Source organism: Pseudomyrmex gracilis, unplaced genomic scaffold, assembly GCF_002006095.1.
Source record: "Pseudomyrmex gracilis isolate BER0280 unplaced genomic scaffold, ASM200609v1 scaffold_1, whole genome shotgun sequence".
NCBI lineage: Eukaryota > Metazoa > Arthropoda > Insecta > Hymenoptera > Formicidae > Pseudomyrmex > Pseudomyrmex gracilis.
In genome coordinates this window covers 1738890-1761317 of record NW_018020585.1, presented here as the reverse complement: position 1 = coordinate 1761317, position 22428 = coordinate 1738890, and the positions used below count along the sequence as shown (strand labels likewise).

At 39.6% G+C, this 22428-nt stretch overlaps 1 protein-coding gene across 2 annotated transcripts in view; it reads left to right on the top strand.

Moving 5' to 3' along the window:
* The first annotated feature begins 321 nt into the window (after window positions 1-321).
* Window positions 322-22428, top strand: part of LOC109852132 (protein zerknuellt 1-like) — a 55787-nt gene continuing 33680 nt past the window's right edge. For both annotated transcript variants that reach the window (XM_020423010.1, XM_020423000.1), the window contains exons 1-2: window positions 322-1693; window positions 18666-18838. In XM_020423010.1, the coding sequence (XP_020278599.1) occupies window positions 1321-1693; window positions 18666-18838 (546 nt within the window). In that variant the 5' untranslated portion in view covers window positions 322-1320. The remainder of the gene's footprint in view (window positions 1694-18665; window positions 18839-22428) is intronic.

Here is a 22428-nt window from a genome sequence, read left to right as displayed (position 1 = left end):
CGTAGCGGCTGTGGGAAGGGAGGAGCCATCTTGCGGCCTGTTTCAGGGCAGCCACCAATTGATTCGCCCCCACCACAAGTGCTGCAACCCAGCGTCGATTTAATTCCAGGACGAAAAAAGCGTCTGATGGGCGTAACCCTTCGCGTAATTCCTGCGGTCGCATTGGCTCAATATTCCGTGTCACCCACAAGCCCGCCGTACGTTCGACCAATCGGAAGTCTGTGGGCGGGTCTTGAAACCAGTTTCAGTTTCGCGGACAGAGGGGAGTCGTTGACTCGAGTCTCCGGGCAGATAGTATTGTGCCGTTGGCTCATGCCGTAGTGGCTTTATACTGGCAGGTCCTTGCTACTAAAGGAAATCTCGGAGACCCACTTGTCACGCGCACGAATCCGCAGGTCGCGAGGACCCGGAAGTTTTTCGGTGACGTGACGCGGCCGAAAGAGTGTCGCGTGCGTTCAGTGCGGTTCAGTGATTCGCAATTATGCTCCTAATTCTGGACTATATCGAGACAAATCGCTCTTGTAGATTGTGAGACTTGTAGTGACTGCCAAATAGAAAAGACTGTATAAAGAAATTACTTTTAAAAAGATGTTATTGTTGAAAATAATAAGTTAAGTTTTTGTTTATAATCGAGAAGCTTAATAAATGAAGAACTGTGTTACACATTTGCAAACGTGTAAAAATTGACACTTGAGATCGTTGATTATAGATGTGTGATCGACATATTGTATGTCTGATTTGTAATATTGATAAAATTTGCTTGAAAAGATCGTTCACAGGCCGTAAAGAATATCGTGAAACCAGCCGACGGCTGACAGAATTCTACTAGTCGCTTACTTGACGAGCAAGCAAGATGCGGTAATCAGTTGTAAAATATGCGAAATATTGTTACTGCTTTCGGCTCACACGAAAGATCAGTCTGTAGATCTTAAAAACACGTTAGATCTTTGAGAAGATCAGTTTGATTACAATGAACGTGGGGGTATAATAACCTCTGACAAAAATCTTAGAATGGAAAATGTGAAGATTTGGTTGAAACATCGAGATCAACATTATCATCTTAATAGCCTTCACAAACGTGTGATTTATGGACACTGATGGACTGTATTAGTTAATTTTGTTGAAGTGAACAATGTTTCAAACGAAGCGTCTAAAATGGAGGATGTAAGCGCGCGTTGATCAGAGACGCCTACCAACGTCAAATATCCATCTGCACTTCAACAAATACACATGACTCCGGTGCACCAGTGATCAAGTGATCTCGTTTTTTTTTCGCGGTGATCCAAGTGAGGAACGAACGCCGGCGAATTGGTACCAAAAATGGTCCTGGAGCCTGGAGGTGGTCTGTCCTTTCCGTTGCCTCCTGGCAGCGGCTCCAGCGCCTCCGGAGGATCCCTGCTGGCTCCGACCAGGTTGTTTCAAAGAACGACACCTGTGTTTCCGTTCCATTTGACAGGATGGCCGCCTCATCATCCGGTTCTGGGACAAGTGCAGAGTCAGGTCCAGCAGAGTATGCAGGCTCAGCATCAGGCCGCTGCCGCGGCGGTCAGATTCCTCAGTCATCATCATCCGCACCATCCGCATCCATCGTTGAGCAATCATTCTCTGGTACCGGCGATCACCGGACATCATCCAACTGTGCATCACGTGCATCATAATGCCGATCACGGGGAAGAGGATGACGAAAAGAAGGGTGAGTTTCAATGCTCCGTTATTGCAGAAAATCGCGTGACAAAAAATTACCGAAATTTACCATAAAATGTATCGGTTTTTGTAAGGCGTACAATTGTATATTTAAAAAATATATATTTATGTACATATATTTGTATAATGAAATTTTTTTGACACAATAAACATGCTATAAGAGTCCTTTAAATAAGTTTTGACTTTTTTGTGTTTTTGTCGAATTTACTTGAACTCACGAAGCAGCCGAAATTCAATACAATATATCCTTTGTTGTTTTTCCGCTCTCGTGATTGTTTTATATTATTCGTTAAAAGTTAGTGAGATTAAAAGTGACATTAATGACACACAAATTATGATTCTATTGCAAAGAGTTATAACAGTTTAAAACACCGCATTGTTTTGTGCACCGAAGTGCGTGTGTGTGTGTGTCAATATAACAGCGGCGTTTCCAAAATAGCTTTTGAAAAACGGCCTTCAGGGAGTGGCGTAACGCGGTCAATCATAAGATCATTCCTGACGAGCCCCTGGGATCGCTTACGACGTTAGCTTCTACATCCCCTTTTCCCGCCCTTTCTAGCGACCGCCCGTCTGAAATCGTGTTTCGTGCGCGAGAACGTCCGCGTTGCCGAGGGTGGAAATCTGTTTTTTACGTGATCCCATTCACGTCCCTAACACTTGTTTATGCTTGGAAGGGAGCGCCACTTAATTCGCCTGCCTTTGCCTTTCGATTGTTTCCGCCGCTGCGAATTTATCGCGTGATACCGCAAATTTGCGGAATTGTTAGTCTTTTGGCCGGACAATAAAAAAGTTCGACCGATATTATATTTTATGTCAAATAATTTTTCAACAAGATTTAAAATGATTTTATAAGGTTTTCCAGTCGATTGGAAAAAAACGATGATTGGTTTTATGCTATTTAAAGAGAGAGATTTGTGAAGACTTTAAGAAGATACATTGAAAAAAAAATGTAAGATATCAATAACTATTAATTAATATTAATTAATCTTCAAGTTGCACCGTACTCTTTATCATCTTCAGTAAAACTTCTCATGTTGTTTTCTTTTACTGCATTAGATAACATTTGATAGTTTCGCTGCGGTTTCGTAAAAATGGATGTTAAATTTATTATAATGATTTCCACATCGAAAAGGAGCGTGTCGTTTCACGAACGACGACCTAGCACGCGAGCGCGTATCAAATCGAATCACTGCTTATTTCGGAATTTATGAAAGCTTCTTGCCGTGATAAATAGCTTCATTTATCGACAAAATCAGTAACGCGCGTAATTGTGAATCCACTTTGATCAAACGTCGTTTTTACTGTCACATGTCAGAGCATGTGCTCCAATGTTCTCAATTCTATGTTTAATGTCTTCCTTCGATAGATCAAGTTAAACTAGGTTTTGATCTAGTAGATCTCTCGCGTATCTTTTCCGTCGTGAAAGAAATATTTTCAAACACATTCATTCCCACAACTTACAAATATTGTGGAAATTTCTCTTTTTAGCAAAAGATCTCGCGATTTTGAAGGAATTAAATTTGCTCTCTGATGAAAATCAAATCGACTTTTAAATCGACATACATATAGGATGTGAGCAAGACAACATCGTTCACCATGCTCTACTTCGGGAGTATATTTTTTGCAATTAAAAGTGCAAATTGCATTTCGCGAATCATCATTTAATTACGCTTATATTCTTATCATTAAACATTCTCGACGTGTCGCGACGATTTTTATTCGAATTGATTGTCGGCCAACGATACGCCATTTGTGAGAAGCTGCGACGATCTCTCCCTCTATTTTTCTCTTTGTTTTCTTCCGCTTTGCGAACTCTCGTTTACATAATTAGCTCGGTACGCTCGCGGACTCGCGTGTATACGCCTTTACACGATCGTTAAACTTTTTCAACGTTAGCGCGATCGTTAAGCCAACGCTTAGCGTTACCACAAAATTGCGTCTCGTCGACGCTCCCGGCGGCTTCTCGCTCGCAAACTCACCACGTCGCGCCGATTTTGTTGTCATGAATTAAGATTTGAATGAGAAACGTTGTAACGTTGAATTGAGATGTGTGTCAATCCTTTATGATGATCCGATAGACATTGTCAGTGACATCGATGTAATCGGTGTCCATTTTTGTGCGCATTTTGTATTGACGTTTCAAGAGTGCAAAACTTACAAATCAATTATTTTTATCTAATAATTAAATAATGAACGCGCATCTGTATGTGACTTGTGTTGATAATAGTTTTTTAAATCATATTATTTAAACTAGCTTTGTGCAATTGTTTTTGTTTTTGTTTTTTTTTTTTTTTCGAAAAGAGAGTTAGAAAGACGCACAATATAGAAGCGTATTTCCTTTCCGTCTCAATCTGAGAATGTGTAAGCTATCCCCTTGATTATAGCGAACAAAATAACAGCGTTCGTCTTCAAAAGAAGCGCATTGCACTCGAAAAAGAGATGCAGGTGAGACTAAACGAGTCGGGTTTCTTTGGTAAGCCGTTGCCTTATCGCGGCATCCTGTCATTATTTTACGATTAGACCGAAGGAAGAGGCATTAGAGGGTAGTTGACAAAAAAAAAAGAAAAGAGAAAAGGATACAAGAAGAGAATTAAAGAGAAAGAAGAAAGGAAAATGAAATTCCATGTTTCACAAGAATTGAGAAAATACAGATAGTTTATATGAGTACGAAACAATTCACGCTCTTTTACGTCTTAATTCAGAATTGTTTCTGGCAATTTGTTTCATGTTGTACCAATCGAAGTTACAGGTAAACACTTGATTGAAACCTAAGTTTCAATTATCAAAGTTTACAGAAATAATGTCTCAGTGACAAAAACATTCAACTAGATTGACAAACAAAATAAATGGCTCTTTAAGATTGAAAAACCACAAAATAAGGCCGTAAAAAAAATGTAATGCGGATGCGGAGTTTGTAATATTATCAGAATGCAAATTACAAAAATTTTTATAATCAAAATAACACCTCGGTTTATTACGGTTTTCTCATACAGAAAGATATCTCTTTTTTCTCCGAAACATATGTGACGCAACAAGCTGCGAGATACAAGAGCGAGAGTAATATAAATCTTGCCACATTACGCTATCATATGCTGTTGATGAAAACGTTCTTGTTTATTACGACGGAACAAGTTCTTAATTGAAATGAATATAAAGTACGAGTGTGTGTTTTGAAAAATTGTGAGATACGTATTAAAGTTATAATTATTGTCAAAACGATTGCCGTTTATTCGAACGCAGCAGTGGCACCAATTATGAAAATTTTTGTCCATAAAAATAACACATATTGTCGATTTCCAACCATGAGATTATATTTAAATCATAAATGTTAAAAAGAAACAAACGTTTTTTGCGTAATGACGACGTGTAATTTTATGCAAAATATAAGTATACGATAAAAATTATTTAAAAAATTATTATAAAAATTATTTTGTACATGTTGTCGAAGACGACAGTAAACAGTATGAATAAACAACAGATACACAAATTACGACAGTATGAATAAACAACAGATATACAAATTGCGACATTAAAACATTGGTAGGTATAATAACGATTATTTTTACAGTAACGATGCAAATTTCGAACATATAATTACATACTGCAAGAATATGGCTGCCGAGTAAAAACACCGGATGATACCGTGTTTGTACAACCATTATCGAGTTATAAATCCACCATTGCGTATATTTGTCACTGTCATTATTCAGTCACTGTCAGTTTTGCGCAAACGTTAATGTATCGTTGCGAAGAGATATTTTTAATCGTAAATAATAAATTGAATCGGTCGCGCACAAAGTCGCATCGCGTTGTCGCGTCGCATGTTTGTTAAATGCGATAATTCACACGTCTTTTACAGAAATTATCACGTTTTTCAAATAAGTGCAAACCTGCGCGCTTAATACTTAATCTTGAGATTTTACCGCGGACGAAAAATACGTGTCATTAATGGATGACCGCTAATCGCGTAATAATAGTCAGCTACGCGTGTAATGAAGTCGAAAATCATCGGTCTCGCGTAGAATCGCGATTCCTTATTGAGCTATAACGATAATATGTACTCTTTGAGTCTCTGGGAAAATTATAACTTCTTTTTTCTATTCGAACGCGCCCATTTTTCTCACGAGCTTAAACTTATTAACAAAACTTTTCAAACTCTCTTTGCGCGAACAAACAAAACTCTTCAATCATAATTGAAAGTTCATATTTGCACAAGTGACACTTGCTCTCCCCATTGTAAAATCGATGTTAAAAGCGGACTTTGTTTTTTTTTTTTTTTTTTTTTTTTTTTTTTTTTTTTTTTTTTTACAAATCTCAAAACTTTCTCTCAGAGATATAATCGTCGTGTATTAATCAAAATATCAGCACGTTGAGTGCATAAGTAACGTTTATAGTCGCTGAGAGAGTTTTCGAATTCGTGAATTCGCGAAGTTTGCAACGCGGTAAAGCGCGAAAGAAACACACACAGAGAGGACACGCAGAGAAAAGCTCGCGCGGGATCGCGCGCCGCAACTCGCGGAGAAAACAGGCAGGCAAAACGCGCGCGCGGCTTCAGAGGAGGGGGAGGGAGGAAGGGGTAATAACTTAATTTAAACTAAACTACAGTTTAATAATTCTCTTGGCCGGGTCGGCCGTGGAAGATGCGCCGGCAACCGGCAATTTCAGAGCCGCCGTTAACTGCCGGTCGTTAGTCCCTTTTCAAAACTCCTTTCTTTCTTTCTCTTCCATATCCCTGTGCACTTCTCCCGCGCCGCCTGTTCCCCACCTTCCCCGCGCGCTTCGAACCCTCGCGCGGCTACCAACGCTCGGTCACGAGCTAATTTTCGAGCGTGGCTTGCGTGTCATGAATATTGCCACGGGCCCCCCTCAGAAATACTCGCGCGGCGCAGCGCGGCGCGACCGACAAATTGAATCGTCCTCGTCTCTCTCGACCGCCGGCCACCTTGCCGAAATACCGAAGCTACACGGTCTGCACCGACATATCGATCAAATTTCAAAAAAATATCTCTCAGTGACTTAAGTTCTGAATATTCTGTTATTTGCATTTGGTGAATTCGTGATTCGTTATCACGTTGTTCGCCGATAACATTGACAGAAACATGTACATGTGAATCACAGACAAACATTCACGCGCAAGCGTATATCGATCTTCTCGATTCTTTCATTCCAAAATTTTTAGTATAATAATATGATCGATACACCGTCCGCAAAGAATCACGCGACCGCGTGAGCGAACCGTAGATAGTCAGGCGCGTTTACGAAGCGTCGTGTCTACAAGATCCCTTATCGGTAGGTATCTCCCCACCCTACGACAAGAAGGAGAGAGAGAAGAAAAAACATTAATTAAATAGTTTGACTTATGATAGAGAGTAGGTGGGGCATGATGAAGTAGTAGGATGCATGTACTGGGAAGATACGGCTGACGCGGACTATAAATACATCATATTTATATGCCCCGCTAATTGTCTTTGACGATAAGAATCTCTCTTTTATTACTTTCTGAGTTACTTCGTCAACTTCGCAACGTTGCAACTCCCTTGGCTCCGTCTACCCTGCCCACGTTTTGGCCTGTCTTTCTCGTAAGTGCGATTTCTTGGGCGTGCAAAACTGGCAAAAGACCAACTCACATAGATCCAGAAAGAAAAAACTGTTTTGTTTTGTAAATACAAAACGCTTTTATTTTGCGATATAAAAATTTTTACAGACAGTCGAGAAAAAAGGTCAGACGTGACAGTCCCATCAATATAAACAGTTTGAATTTGTTTGTAACTTCACGAAGTTCGTCGAATTTCCAAAATTTTGTTTCGGCTGAGAGAGAATTGTTCGCTATAAATTAAGACGTTCCTAAGATTGCGCGTAATTACGAGGGAAGAGGAACGTTTTATCAACTGGCTGGAGATTTTTCATCGCGGCGACCCGCCGCGATAAAAATAAGTGAACGTCGACAAACGCGGCGTGTCCATGATATCATCAAGAATTATTTCGAATAAAGTAACTCGCCTGTTTTTTGCATTACAATGCTCTCCACCTTTTAGCGATCTCGTCTTTCTTCGGAATTAACCCTTCTCGCGATGTTGCCTGTCTTTAATGTCTCTGCTGGAAGAAACATAAATGGTCGGGCAATTTGTGAAGCGAAATTTCAAGGAGAAGAGAACGACGATAGTTAAATAGTGCATTGTGTCATAAATTTCGTTTATGTCGATCAAGAGTCGATGAGATATTTTAATTAATTACCGATGTATTAATTTTCAAAAAACAATTAGAGTTATTTAATCTGAAATACTTTTTCAATGAAAAATAGCTATACATTCTTTTTCATGTTGCGAGAATGTGGAGAAGTTTTTGTATTTTGACTTGAGATTTCGTAAAGAATTTTTTTAAGCGCGTCGTTTCACATATGAGAAACGATCGATTCAAATACGTTTTCTAATACCATAAATTATAATTTCAGAAGTTGGTAATTGACAAACTTTTCGTCCTTAATTAGAGAAATAATCAAGAGTATAAGGACGGTGTAAGAAAAAAATTTTGTCACCAGATTCGAATTTATTGCGCGGCACGCCTGCATCGCCTACGTCTAACACCGGATAATACAACGGCGGGACTGCTGTTTGCATACGATTAATCGGCCGCTCATGATAAATCCACGTTTTTACGAGCGTACGCACTCCGTGGTGTCTCACAAAAATTAACATTTTTAGCAGCTCGCTACATTCTATTACTTGCTACTGTCTGCCATCAGAATTAATGGTGGCTTCTAAAACATATGTGTAAGTGATATAAACGAAGGTCGTCTGGTCGTGTTCTATTGAAAAAATCGCGAGCGCTAACACATTCAGCGCGTTGTTTATAATAAAATCCCATTCTACGATCTTATAAATTGAGCTGGAAATAACAAATGACTTATATTTTTGAATGTCTTCACGTCACGGAGAGACTGATGCAAATATTGAAACGTTCAGTTGGCAGTTTCATTTTTTGATATAAATTCAATCATTAAAAAATGGTAAAATGTAGGCAAAATATATATTACGTAGGACGTGCGATAATATAAACCGTGTATACATTATGCGCGAGAATTTTTTCTCAAAATATCAACACAATTAATAAATTTTATCATATGCGACTGACAATGAATGCTGCCGATTGGTCATTTAAAACAATCGACTCGTCGGTCTCACGCGACGCGATATAATATCGCCCGGCAAATGATATGCCATGGGGATAACAATCCGTAGTTAGTAGTTAAGGTGGTGTAAGCCAACGCGCCGAGTCCGGCACGCAATTTCTCCTTTTTAAGCCGAACGCAATCAGCCGCGCGAGAACGCTCGTAATGCACACGCGGAATTGCACAATATTGACCTTCCTGGTTTGTGGTTGCATTACGCCGATAATTGGGAGGATAGGGGGTTGCGGCGATACAATATATATTGCTTTTGCGTTAACAATATATTTACGTGTGCCATTGTACACACACAACAAGTAAAAATATGCGACTGTGATACACACAAGACGTAGAATTTTAAAAATTAAGTAATTACGAAAGGAAACACCGCTTGTTCTTAACCAAAAGGTTGAGGTAAATCAAAGTTCGGATTCTCTGACGAGATGAGGAAAGGGATGTGCGATAGCTTTTCTCGCGTAAACATCCAACTTGCGGCGCGATCATAAGCTAGAAAGCTTATAACTTAAAATAAGCGTTGGTTTTAAAAAGAACGAAGAGCGACATAATATTTTTTCTCCCGCTGCTGTATAATTTTTCTAATTGACACGTTAAATAAATACGACGGGTAATTAAGTTTCGCGAGCGAGGGGGGAGGGCGCGCCAATAAAAAAGATGCCGCCGCGAAATAAACACATAAACTCGCAATTACCTCTCGCGTCGCAGAAACAAGTTCAGGACTCGTGGACACGTGGGATTTAAATGCGGGTATTTATTACCGGCTGGTTAAATTCACAGTATTTACCGGGAATTAAGAGATACGCGAGCCGCACGGCCATATATTTCCCGCTTGTCGCCGCGCGTATGCGCGCGTGTTTCAGTACCGTTAGCCTTCCCAATTCTGAGTTTTTCGACACTTTAAAAAAGATCTATCACAAGCGGAACGATCACATTAAATTTTATCAGATTGCGTTTATATAGAAACTAAGTAGATAATTATGTGCGAACTCTTATTACACAGATACGCGCGCACACATAATAGTACAAAATTGAAAAATATCTCTTCTACGTAAGATTTCAACCATTTTTCAAAGTTTTTTTTTCTGTTTTTTAATCATTTCAACTCATCAAAACGTCGCATTTTTTTTATTTAAAAAATAATAAAGCACAAATTCCAGACACATACCCAAGAATATAGTGCGATTAAAACAAAAAAATTACGTACATTAATAATCTAAGCAAAAATAAAGTACGTACTGTAATTTTGTATCGTACACGAGAGAGTATCAGAAAATTTTTACTTGTGGCCGAACAAATTTGCATACTTTTTGCGCAAGAACGCTGTTATATGTTCTAACGCTATTTGCGTTGAAAAAATAATGCCCTGTTGATGAGAATTGATACCGCCAAACCGATCGTGCTCCAGAGACTATAAAGACCCAGAGAACGACACTTCCGATCTCTACCTTCTCGTCTAACCAGCCTGCCGAGCCAGCCAGAGGCCCTCCAGTCTTTTGATGCCGGTTATACGCGAGGCAAGGATCGCACGCGATGGTATTAATATATAATTAACCGGCTCGGTTGTGTAGAGAGAGATCGTATCACAGAAAAGTCTCCTTATCGGCCGGCCGATACGTCGGCTACCCGTATTATGCGAAAATCTTTTACATAGCTCGTTCGACGGCTTCCTTCCAATCACCTTCCTCTTCATCCCTTCTTTCGTGTTCACCTTCTCGCCGCGCCGCCACTCACATTGTCACGCCGCGTGTGTTTTCTCGATCGTTGTTAAGAATTTATCAACTCGAAATCATATTGTGCATATCGGGGATATCAATAATCTGGTTTGTACATAATCGCGATGCGAAATACGATAGATTGATGGAAAATAAATGTTAAAAAAAAAAAAAAAAAAAAAAAAATAACAATCCAATAACACGTGGATTTAAGAAATCAACAAGTTAAAGCAATCCTCAAAGATGATAATTTCAGCACATTGAGTCTGTTCGTTGAGATGGAAATTGATCAATAAATGTCACAAGAAATCATCTGCTTTAAATAATTGTCTTTAATGTTTGCGCGTTGTTATCTGCTTTGTTAATTTCTATAATTAAAATTTTAGTACATTTGATCATACGCGCGTGCGTGATTTTAACACGTGTTACTAAACAGCAGATTCTCAGAAGTAATCCGTTTATTGATTTCATTTGATAATTAGAATTCTTACTTGGGTCATCGAAACGATAATTTGCATATATTTGCCAGCGATACCTAATATCTCAGAGACTTATCATAATATTAATGCGCGCAAAATTGCGTCGTTTACATAGCAAAGAATTCGTCTTTTAGCAAAGAATCCGCGCGATTTTCTTTTTTTTTTTTGTCTTATAAGATAAATTACGCTCATTTACATAAAAACTTGTGGAACTATATTTTATCTTTCCACGCTCCGCATTTACGGTCGGTCAGAATCTGAGAGAATTTCTAATTTCGAATTTCTCTTTCGACACACATTCACGGGTAAAAACTTGTTTCTCGAAAAACTCCAACTTTTCGAAATCGTCGAGTTTTTTTTTTTTTTTTAAGGGTTTATTAATGATCGAGAAACGACTTCTTTTGATTCGATGTAAACGCGTAATTACATCAACCGGCGATAAGTAATACAGTTTTGCGTTATTAATTCACTCGATCCAAGTCACGTTGCGCAATCATTTTATGAATCCGAGATACATCTCTTTCTCTCTCTCTCTCGTGTACGTAAACGAGTCTTAATATCTCGAGTCCCTCCAAGCATTAATATACATGTACTTGCGGTATATCTCTTAATGAGGTGAGCATTTCGCGTGCGTTAAATTATATCGTCGTTCCAAGACGAACGGTTTCACCTTCGTTAGAGCGAGAACGCTTGGAGATGTTGCACATGTACTTTCGAGAGCATCAATGTTTCGCTAAAGTAGAAAAAAATTGTAAGTTTTTTCATATCCAATTATACGTGTTTACATTTTTGTAAAAAATACAAGAAACGTGTATATTTGAAATGCGATTCAACCGATGATCTTACATTGCTTTGAGAAACACGTTTCTCTCACAAATTCATTACTCGCCATCCTCGACTCTTTCCACAAAACAGTAATCGTCGACCGACAACCGTTCGTTTCAAAAGCTTTCTGCCGTGCATTCCGTGAATCTTCATTTCGCACCTCGCGAGTCAGGTATATAATGTTGGCACAGTCGCGTTCTCGGAGCAAGTCGAAACCTTCTTTCCCTCTACCCTCAGCTGTGGCAGTGGGGGAAGGGTGCTCGGAGGGGAATGTAACCGGGCGTCAGGAGGATTGATGGCGTCTAGATGCAAATGCAGTCAGTCTGGCACGCAAGCAACGTATCCACCTACCGACGCCTTATGCCAGTTAACGCCTTACAGCTTAATAATCTTGTTCTCTCTCCATCTCTCACTCTCTTTCTCTTTCTCTCGCTTCCTTCGTCGTCCGTGTCCTTTATCACACACTCTCGCGCGCCAGACTAAATTACTTTATTAACCCCCTTTTCCCGGGATCATTCTCCCAACCCTCTCGATCTCGGAAGGACTAAAAACGACCGATCAGTCTTAATGCGCAGAAGCTGTGCGATATAATCGATCCTGCAGTTTGTTAAACACCGGTGTTATTAAATTTATATTAACATTGTATTACCAACGCGAGGTTCCGAGGATACATTTAATCTGTAATTTATAATGACAATGAAAAGTAGGTTTTTAAGCTGAATAATTAAGCGCACACTCTCTCTCTCACACTCTTGCGCTCTCTCTCTCTCTCTCTCTCTCTCTCTCTCTGTCATTCTCTCTTTCTATAAGTATACGGACAATTATCCATCTTATGTGAGCATCGTTCATGTTTTGGAAAATTTAGTCGATTGTAGTACAATACCGTGAGACGAAGAGAGTGGCGGAACAAATGATATAGTCCTAGCAAGATTAATCACTCTTTAAAGGGGTGAAATGTAGATGCGGAGTTTGGCTGACCCGAAACGAGTAGTGTCGACGTGTTCTCCTGCTCACTTGGAAACTGGTGTTGCTTGCCAGGTAGAAGGTGGTAGTCTCCTGGGTGCCAGGATGCCGTTCCTAACGCTAATGACGTCGTTGACTCTCACTTAACAAGAGACTACCCTCTAAATGGGGGCTTGCGTCCTGGAAGCGGTCCGGTGACGCTCACCAAGCTGATAATTACGAAACTTGAATTCACTTCTGAATTGCATTCGTCGTGTAAATACCGTGTACGAGAGTCCGTTTTGTATCCGCTGCGTGTCACGCAGTTCTATGGGGGAATGAAAATTCTAATAACATCTTTATCAAACGCAATTTTAATTAGTAACCGTACACGCTATTCTATAATCGAGTCAAAGAAGTGCGTTGTTTATTTTTATTGTACTTTGTACGTTTAAAAGAATCGATCTCTTGATAACGTATTTTCACCTTGCAACGCCCGACAATTTAATGCACGTGTATCTCAGGCTGTTTGCGTCCGGACAAGGCCACGGATAGCAGCACGTATACCACATAAAAGTGTCTGTCAGGACACCCATGCATAATTTCAATTTAATTGCACGTTATTTCGGGTGCGCATATGTACGTAAGGCCAGACCATATTAAACGCCTTAGAGTTGTACGCCGTCCTGCGTTCTGCTTCCACGCTGACGAGCTCGCTCGTTTTGCTTCGCCTGGTCTGCGAGATCGAAAAGGATCACGAAAGAGATCAAGGGAGAGAGAGAGAAAGAGAGAGAGAGAGAGAGAGAGAGAGAGAGAGAGAGAGAGAGAGAGAGAGAGATACCCACCACGTTTCTCCTTGGGAAATTATTTTAAAGATCTCAATCTTCTCAGTGATGACGATGATGATAATGGACAAAATTAATTTTATGCGTATAATTTTTCGATTTATTACAATTTTAACTCGATTCTCTGACACACATATGAAATATCCGTAACTCTGATTACGCTCAAGTCTTTACTTTTTTCTGAGATAAAGTGCAAACGTGCATAAAAAATGTTACATCTAAAGTAAACCGGATTTTTAAATTATTAAACACTTAATCTACTCTGTTGCTCTTGAGTCATTATTCAATTATTGGATACTTTTCAGTGAAAGATATCATCTTCCTTCGCATATGATGAAAAAACCAGTTTCTATTGGCGCATACCTGTATATACGATGGTATTTACTCTTTTCTCTTCTTTCGCGTGCATTTTCTCGACGAGTGAGACGTTCGCAGAAGGTAACGTTTCGTTTCCACAAAGGGTCGCGTGCGTCGTTAGATGCCAGCAACGTATCATCATGCGATTATACACCGCGCTGAAAACGTCAACGTGTATTAAACACATACACAACCGCGAGCTCGCACTATGCAATCTATAAAATCGCCTCATTCGCTCGTAATTGATTGCGGCTCTCTGATGATTCAGAGAATTTTTGCGCGAGAATTTTTTCATCGACCAACGCACGTGTGACAATATGCTCATCATCGTTGATCGCCTTCCGTTCGAATACAGAAAAAAAATGGAGTTGCTTCAATTAAAGTTGACGTCACGGGCTGCCACAAAAATAAATAGTTTATTCAATTGCATATGCGATTAATTTAATGTCTAGATTCTTAAAGCAACTATCTGCTGTGTATAGTGCAATAATATTGAAGTTGCATCAACAGGATATATTTCAATTAAACTAATACTGTTGATTCAACATTATTTTTTTTTCCGTGAAGAAATGAACAGTTTTTTTCTTAGTGAACATTTACATATTTTATATGACATGCGCGTCGTAAGTATATTGAATTACAAGCTTAATTGCATGCGACACGAATCGCGAACGTTGTAAGTGATACAGCGTTTAACTAATCTTATTAAGAATTTAAAAAGGCGCAAGATCGCGACACTGAAATCGAAGAAAACAAAAACGTGAACAGACCGTGGCGCAATTAGAGTGAAACGCTCTAGAAAACGGCCTCTAATTGGATCATTATCATTGAAATCGCAGGTCAATGTGTTTGAGGAAGTGTGTGTCAAGCAATGATTCGAGGCCAAACCCGTCGTTACCAGTTTTTTGTTTGCAATTAGCAATGAGATATTTATTAAAAATAACGTTACCTATGCAAAACATGTAAATAGATACATTTATTTAACCACAAATGTTTTTTACTTGATCTCGCGTGCATATTAACGTTAGAATTATGACGCAACCTAAAATTACACTGTGTTTAGCATTGATAGCACATTAGCTTGACGGAACTATAGCGCGCAACTCTGTGCGCGCGTGTTTTCTTTTAATATTCGCACGCAGATTTGGCCGAAACGTATTTACGCCGTTGCATTGCACTTTGAGAACTGAGTTTAGTTCTCGATCAGTCAGGCGCGAGAGTTATTATCAAGCGTAGCTATCAAACTTGATGCATGATAGCGGACGGCGCGCTAAATAATTTATGAGAGAACGAGTTAAACAATTTTCACGTCCGGTTTGATCGCGAATCCGTCGTCTTAATCTATTTTCGTTACGTTCGCCTCGCAGCGGAATTGCATTTCCTTCTAACGAGGGAAGCGAGCTGTCTCCCGGCGTAACGCATTCGGTGCATAATGAACCTGACATGATGATAATGAGTCGACTAATTTCATGATACAACCGCGACATGCCTCAGCTCGATAATAAACATCTTTCTACGACGAACGAGAGATTATTTCTCTTCTTTTATTTTATTACACAACAGCTTGGTGAAATAAATAACTATATCTATAATTATAATCTTTAATTATACTTTTAAAGCTGAGGGCGGGATATATTAAAAAATTATGTATATTTTTTTAAACAAAGCGCTAAGTCACACGCAACAGATTTTTAACATCGATATCCTCAATATCTTCTGTATATAATTTGTTTTGATTTCATAATGTCGAAGTTGCAGTATGTGCACATTAATCGAGAAAATTATCCGCCCCGCTTTCGCCGATTTGCTTCGAATTATTAATTACTGCCACTTATTCTATTATGGAATTTGTGATGCAAGTGAGCGCGGTGATCGGTCGGGACGCATTGACATGATAAAGGTATTATCGTTCGCGACGATCCTTCAACCTGCCACTGCGCCGGAGAGCGCTTATTATGGATTATAGATTATCAATAATGAGCGAGACGCGCGCGGAGCGAACGAGACGGCCCGCGAATAAATAGCATCTAATTACGTTGATTAATATCCCAGCCCTGCGATTTTTCATTGCCTTTGTCCACCTGAGCGGCGATCTCCAGCCCGATCCGCAAACACTATCTGCGATCGGTAAATCTTAATTGGTCGGCTCTTTTTAAGTCGCTCGAAATACCTCGCGTCGCAAAGCACAGTGATTTTACTTTTTTTTTTTTTTTTTTTTCACAATTTTGCATTTTATAATAGTTTTGATGCGCCAGTTACGTGGCATATTGTTTTCACATGCAAAAGAACGATTTCGAGGGAGAGAAGTAATTTTTATTTTGCTTCGTTCCGCGGGGAATCTATATAGATAGATAACTGAAGGTTTTTTGTGATATTGCCAGGTCAATCATAATTCCCGATCTTTTTTATTCAATTCCGACCATTAGCATGCATACGCGCAGCATTGGGAACCGCCGATCCCCACCGAAGATATCGTCGAGAGTAGCGAATTGTCCTCGTAAAATCACTGGAATTCCATGTTTATTCAATATATGTGAAAGGAACGCCGATGCTGGGATGCTGGCTCGGCTTGCGGCCTTATCTCGCGCGTGCTCAGATAAAATGGGATGCGATTTTCGGTATGAGCTCCCCTCGCGGAGTGGTTATTGTTCCTCAGATGTCGACTCAAACACCATTTTAATAAATGTTAAAGAGAACAACATGATATTGACGTCGAATTATTTTTTTTGTGTGAGCAAATAGTAAAGAACAACGGTCAAATTAATTAATAAGATTTAACGATGTTTTATTGCATCGGTGTGTTTAATAAAGTTATTTTTTTTTTAATTTTCTCTCTTTGTTTCATACGCTTCGTGTCTTTTGCAATTTTGATGTACGATATGTTAATTTTCAACTTTACATATATTCATATCGTAGTTCTTTTTCATATTAGATTACGTGTTTAAAAGTCTTTATTAAGATCTAATTCATTCGACGCTGGGCGAGTGTTTACCTTACACCACGGTTACAAATGGCGCGAAATTAAGATAAATTCGCGATTGTCCGCCATCGACGTCGTCCTCCATTTTCGTGTGGCACGAACATAATAATTCCCGTCGAAAGTATATAGCACTTAATTCGATATCGATATCGATCACGCGTGAGATAGGCTGCCGCAAATTATAACGTTTCGTCGCCCGGATGCAACGATCCCGCCGATCGATCGCTACACTTACGTCGACAAAAAAAAAGCGTATCGCTCACGTAAAGATGAGTTTTTCTAATAATTAATAACAATTAGTAAAAAATACATGTACAGAAACACATTTTTTAGAAATATAAGTGAAATGTGTGCCAGTTTAATGACATTAAAATAAAATGATCGAAGAAACAGTACGCGGTTATAACAGTATGGTTAATTATAATTAGTTAGTTTTGTCATTTTTATCTCTAATTATTAAAAATCAACGTTACACGCTATATTGAGAGGATCGAGGCGCGAGCGAGAGTTCTAGAAAGTTGAATATTTTTTTCTTAATTTTGTAAAAATAATTTTCGAAAGTTCAATCTGTAAGGTCTTGCTCTAAACTTATACACACACACACATACAGGTTCACAAATCGCGCTTCGAAATTATGTTGTTAGATTATGTCTAACAATGATGATTGCCGTTATAATCTCTCCGTTACTCGCGTCACGCTCGACTTGACATAACGACGAATAAAAAGAAACGATCGTACTTGTTAAGCGTGCGTGCGCGCAAATTCATCGATTTACATCGGCAAAGTGGCGAGCATGAAAACGAACGCGCCGGTGCAGCTGCTCGATCGGAGGAGAAGATTGAAGAGGAGTGCACAACTTTACTACATGGTTAACTTCATTATTGGAACGCGCGCGTCGGCCGTTACAACAACGGGCTTACATTATTGCTCGGCGGTTAGCGTAACTACTGCATTTGTTTTCACTGCGAGACGTGCACTTACGCGATCCTGTCGCGCGGCAACAATGGCTCGCGCCGATTAAGTAATTGCGGGTGTTCGACTATGTCGCCGTTATCGTTTACTCGAGCGATTGACTTCTTCTATTCTCCGCCAATGTTGGGATCTTTAGATCTTTGATCTTAGAAGCATTCCTCCGAGACCTCGGGTCTCCGCAAAGCTCTTTTACGATGACTTTTTCTCAGATTTTCACCCTTCGAGGCTCGCAACGTCGTCAAATGCCAAGAGGCTTCATAGAGAGAGGCTTGTGGCGTTTGATCTTTGACTCTCTTCTCTGAGGATTTTTTTCATGCCTCAAGTCTGAAAACGTTAATTTTGAGAGACACTAAACTTGATTCTTAATTTTAAGTTTTTTTTAACGGTGATTTACTTTCCTCGAAGATTACCGACGCTACTTTATATGATAATATCTTCGAAACTTTTAAGAGCCGCGTTTCCGATATTAGAAAAAAATACTTGCCACAGACTCGTCCTATATCTTTGCCCTTCGTCATTTTCCTCAAATTAGATCACAAAAATATTCGAAAGATTGTGTTTAGATGTTCAAATGTATATGCTCAAAAAAAAAAAATAAATAAAAAAAACTGTTCTCGAACGTTTGGTCTTGTTTATTACTTTCTAAGTGTATGTAACAATTTCAGGTTGCGACGGCGAGTCAGACGAAGGCGGCAACAAGAGACGAAGAAGCAGAACTAACTTCAACAGTTGGCAGTTGGAAGAATTAGAGCGGGCTTTTCTGTCGAGTCATTATCCCGACGTTTTTATGCGAGAAGCTTTGGCTGTGAGACTCGAATTAAAAGAGAGCCGCGTGGCGGTGAGTTTCTTCTCTCTTCCACTTTTATTATTATTTGTTTCAATGATGTAATTTCATAAAAACGTCTTCAGCACGGTATATACCTTCTTTGAATCTCGGATCAACAAGAGTTCTTTCTTTCTTCATAAGAAACATGCAATCTTCGGAGGTAATCCGTATCACGCGATGTCCGACTGCTATACAATAATATTGCAACACGCAAAATTATTACCGAGAAATGAAATAACAAAATTATGATGATCTGATTGTTTATCAAAAAAAAATGTAACGAAAATGTCCGACGGGAAACAAAAGAATTAGAACGGGAAGGATGGATGTGTGATAAAAACGAGGAGGAGGTGGAACGCACACAATACAATGTGAAGTAGGGAACGGATGCATGTGCTATTTGCGGGGCCTAACACGCGTGTCTAAGCGGATAAATATAAATATCCGCCGGAGGAACTTAAGGGTGACCGTATGTCCGACCGGCCGTGAAATTGAGAGTCCACCCTTCATGGGTCCTGTCGAAGGATTCGGCTGGATAGCGTTTATTGAACGAAAGGCGTGAGTATTCTCCGAATACCGGAAGACGCGATAGGCTACGCATAAAACAGATTTAACGTTAGTTTCGCGGAACCGCAATACCGTGTGTGTCTATATGGCGATAAATCTCTCCTTGCGAAGAACTTTGAAGAAGATCTCTATAAGAGAACGTCTCTTTTTATGAAGCTTTGTTCCACGTCATTCTACGATAGAGTTTTTGTTTTTATACAAAACTGCTTGTGTGTGTGGCGTTCAGAAAATCAAATGTTGAAAATATTTATTAAATTACACAATTAATAAATAAAAGAAGAAACACAACGAGATCTTGTAAAAAATTGATTGAGAAATAATAGCATCAGCACCGCGCGCATTCTTATTTAAATGGACGTGATCGCCGAACGGGATAAATCCGCGTGATTTTGCACCCTCGAATAGATCTCGAAGGAAACGGACCAGATGGACTAACTATCCTCCAGAGACGAAGAAGTGAAGGGGCAAAAGTCCGAGACTGAAACTAACCCTTGGAACGTCTGTCGACCCTGGAAAACTCGATCCTAAAGTCACTTTAAATTCGTGCCTATCACATTATCGATCTCTGATGACTACCGTCATAGAATTTACGTTCACGTAATATGTTGTTAGAATTTAAGGACATCGCATATATAACGTAACACTGAGACTCGACAATTGTGCTCTTGTTGAATGTAATACCGACGTGACGAAAGTAATTTTTACTTTGTGCGCCACTATCGAACAGTGCTTTTGACATTCAAAATAAGCATTATATATTTTGACCAAATTCACTATTAAAATATTCTAAAAGGGAAAAGTAACAATTTGCAACTTTTTGATTATGTTTCTCGTCACATTTATTATTGTAGATCGTATATAGTTCGCGTTATGTGTTATCACAGAGTTTCATTACTGGCAACAAATCTCGTAACACAATGTAACTGTATTTGAATTGTTCGCGTTTCGAAATTAGAAATCTCGCTTTTGAAAATCTCGACACTGATATATATATATATTACGCTCTCAAAACGAAATCAAGTAACAAATGCAAACGCTTGTTCGAATCTCGATTTCTGAGGATCTCAACTGACACGATCTCGAAAACCAGATGCAAGTAACGCGACCGTAAATATATACGGGTCTTAATGATATTCGCATCATTTAAATTCGACTACAAGGGTCGATAGTATCGAACGATGGCCGCGTTATATCTGACTGTTGCGATATTTTGAAAAGACACACCAGAAACACATACGTTCACGAAGGTTATCGTACATAGTGATCGATGTTATCTAATCTTAGAGCTATTCCCCGTCGTGGGGACGTCCCTCCGAAAGGACGCACCCGCTGTGTGACATCGTGTCACATTGTGTCACCACTCAGCCGGGTTATCGTCTCCGCCATCTCCCGTCTCTTCTCTCGGCAAAATCTGATCTTCCTCTCCGCACATGCAGATCGACGAGAAATTTCGAAAGATTCGGGAATATACATATTTTTCCGAATCTCTCTCATTCTCGGATTCGCAAAATTTCCGTGCAGATACCGTGCGCGCGTTGTGTCGGTCGTCCGGTTATCGCCGCGCGCGTTACCACTTTCGCATAATATTATTCGCGAGAGAGAGAGAGAGAGAGAGAGAGAGAGAGAGAGAGAGAGACGCTCGAACGAGTCATATAGCCCGATCATAAATAACCGCGAACCACGCGTTTTGATTTATCGCGAGCGAGAAAAGAACACACTCTCGCGCGCCCGACATCGCCATTATCAAAGCGCGATTTGCATTCGACGACAAACTTGAATAGGCTCCGGGAATATCGACCCGCATTGATAAAACGCTGAACTCGCAGAATGTCGGACCGATCACATGCATTAACCGTGACGCAATTATTCTGAGATCTTATATTGCGATCTATTGTTCACACTTATCCGACTTTGTGCGGCGAAGCTCTATCAGCGAAATCGATGCGATTTTTTTTCGAATAAAACACAATTGAACGGAGCATTATTTGAGATAAAGATGTCGTTGTTTAGCATTCTCTTCTATGTTTTGTATTTGTTTTATATATCTCCCGCATTTTAACACGATACCTCTTATCCGTCATACAATAACTACTTATCGGGAAAAGGAGAAGAATTAATTACGGTTTCGAAGCAGTTTAATCGACCGAGTGTGCGCTCGTCGTCGACGACGTGCTGTTATCGGTGCAGCAGAAAACATCGTTTATTAATTGACGGAAACACATAATTACATTAGAATATGCATTATCTTCCCCACAAAATTTGTGTGGGGACTGGTGGTTATCAAAACGATGTGTCATTACTTCCAAGTTTTTTTTTCTCGCCGCCATAAAGATGTACACACATGTTTAATCCAATCGCACGATGTGTATAGCTGTTTATAATCTTTCGACGCTGTTACACGCTGCAGCGTGAAATAAAAACTGTTATTTAGTTTGTCGGAACATTGCCGGCTTCTGTAATAGGACACAACAGCTTGTTATGACCTTTTATCGGTCGTTGATAAATTCTGACGAACAGCCTAATGGTCGAGTCACGTTTCCCACGCATCGCGTTAATTTAATGCGTTACAGCTGCGTTTGGTTTTGAACCGTGTGTAGAACAACTCTTGTGAGATTTGCGGGAGTAAGATTTTGAATCGAGCAAACAAGTAGTTTGTTCTCTGACAAAATTTGGGACAAAAAAAAATGACAAAATTTGTTTGTCAAACCGTTAACGCAAAACATAGCAATAACCGTTGATTTAAAAAGTTACTGCTGCGCAATACATTCACAATTAAATTTATCCACAATGTTCCGCGGCCTCTGAAAGTCACAAAGTTTGGAGAATTAAACAATGGACAGATAAGCGTGCGACGGACTCTAATAGAAGTCGTAGAAGTAATTGAATTAATTATGATCATCTGAAGTTTAATCGCGGATAACGGCGACTCGCGGATAACGCGCGAGGAGGGGGGTGGGTTAGCGCTTTGGGCTCATTGGGGGTTACGAAAGTGCCCCGAAGTCGAGGAAAGTCATAAAGCTACGTGACGCAAGAAA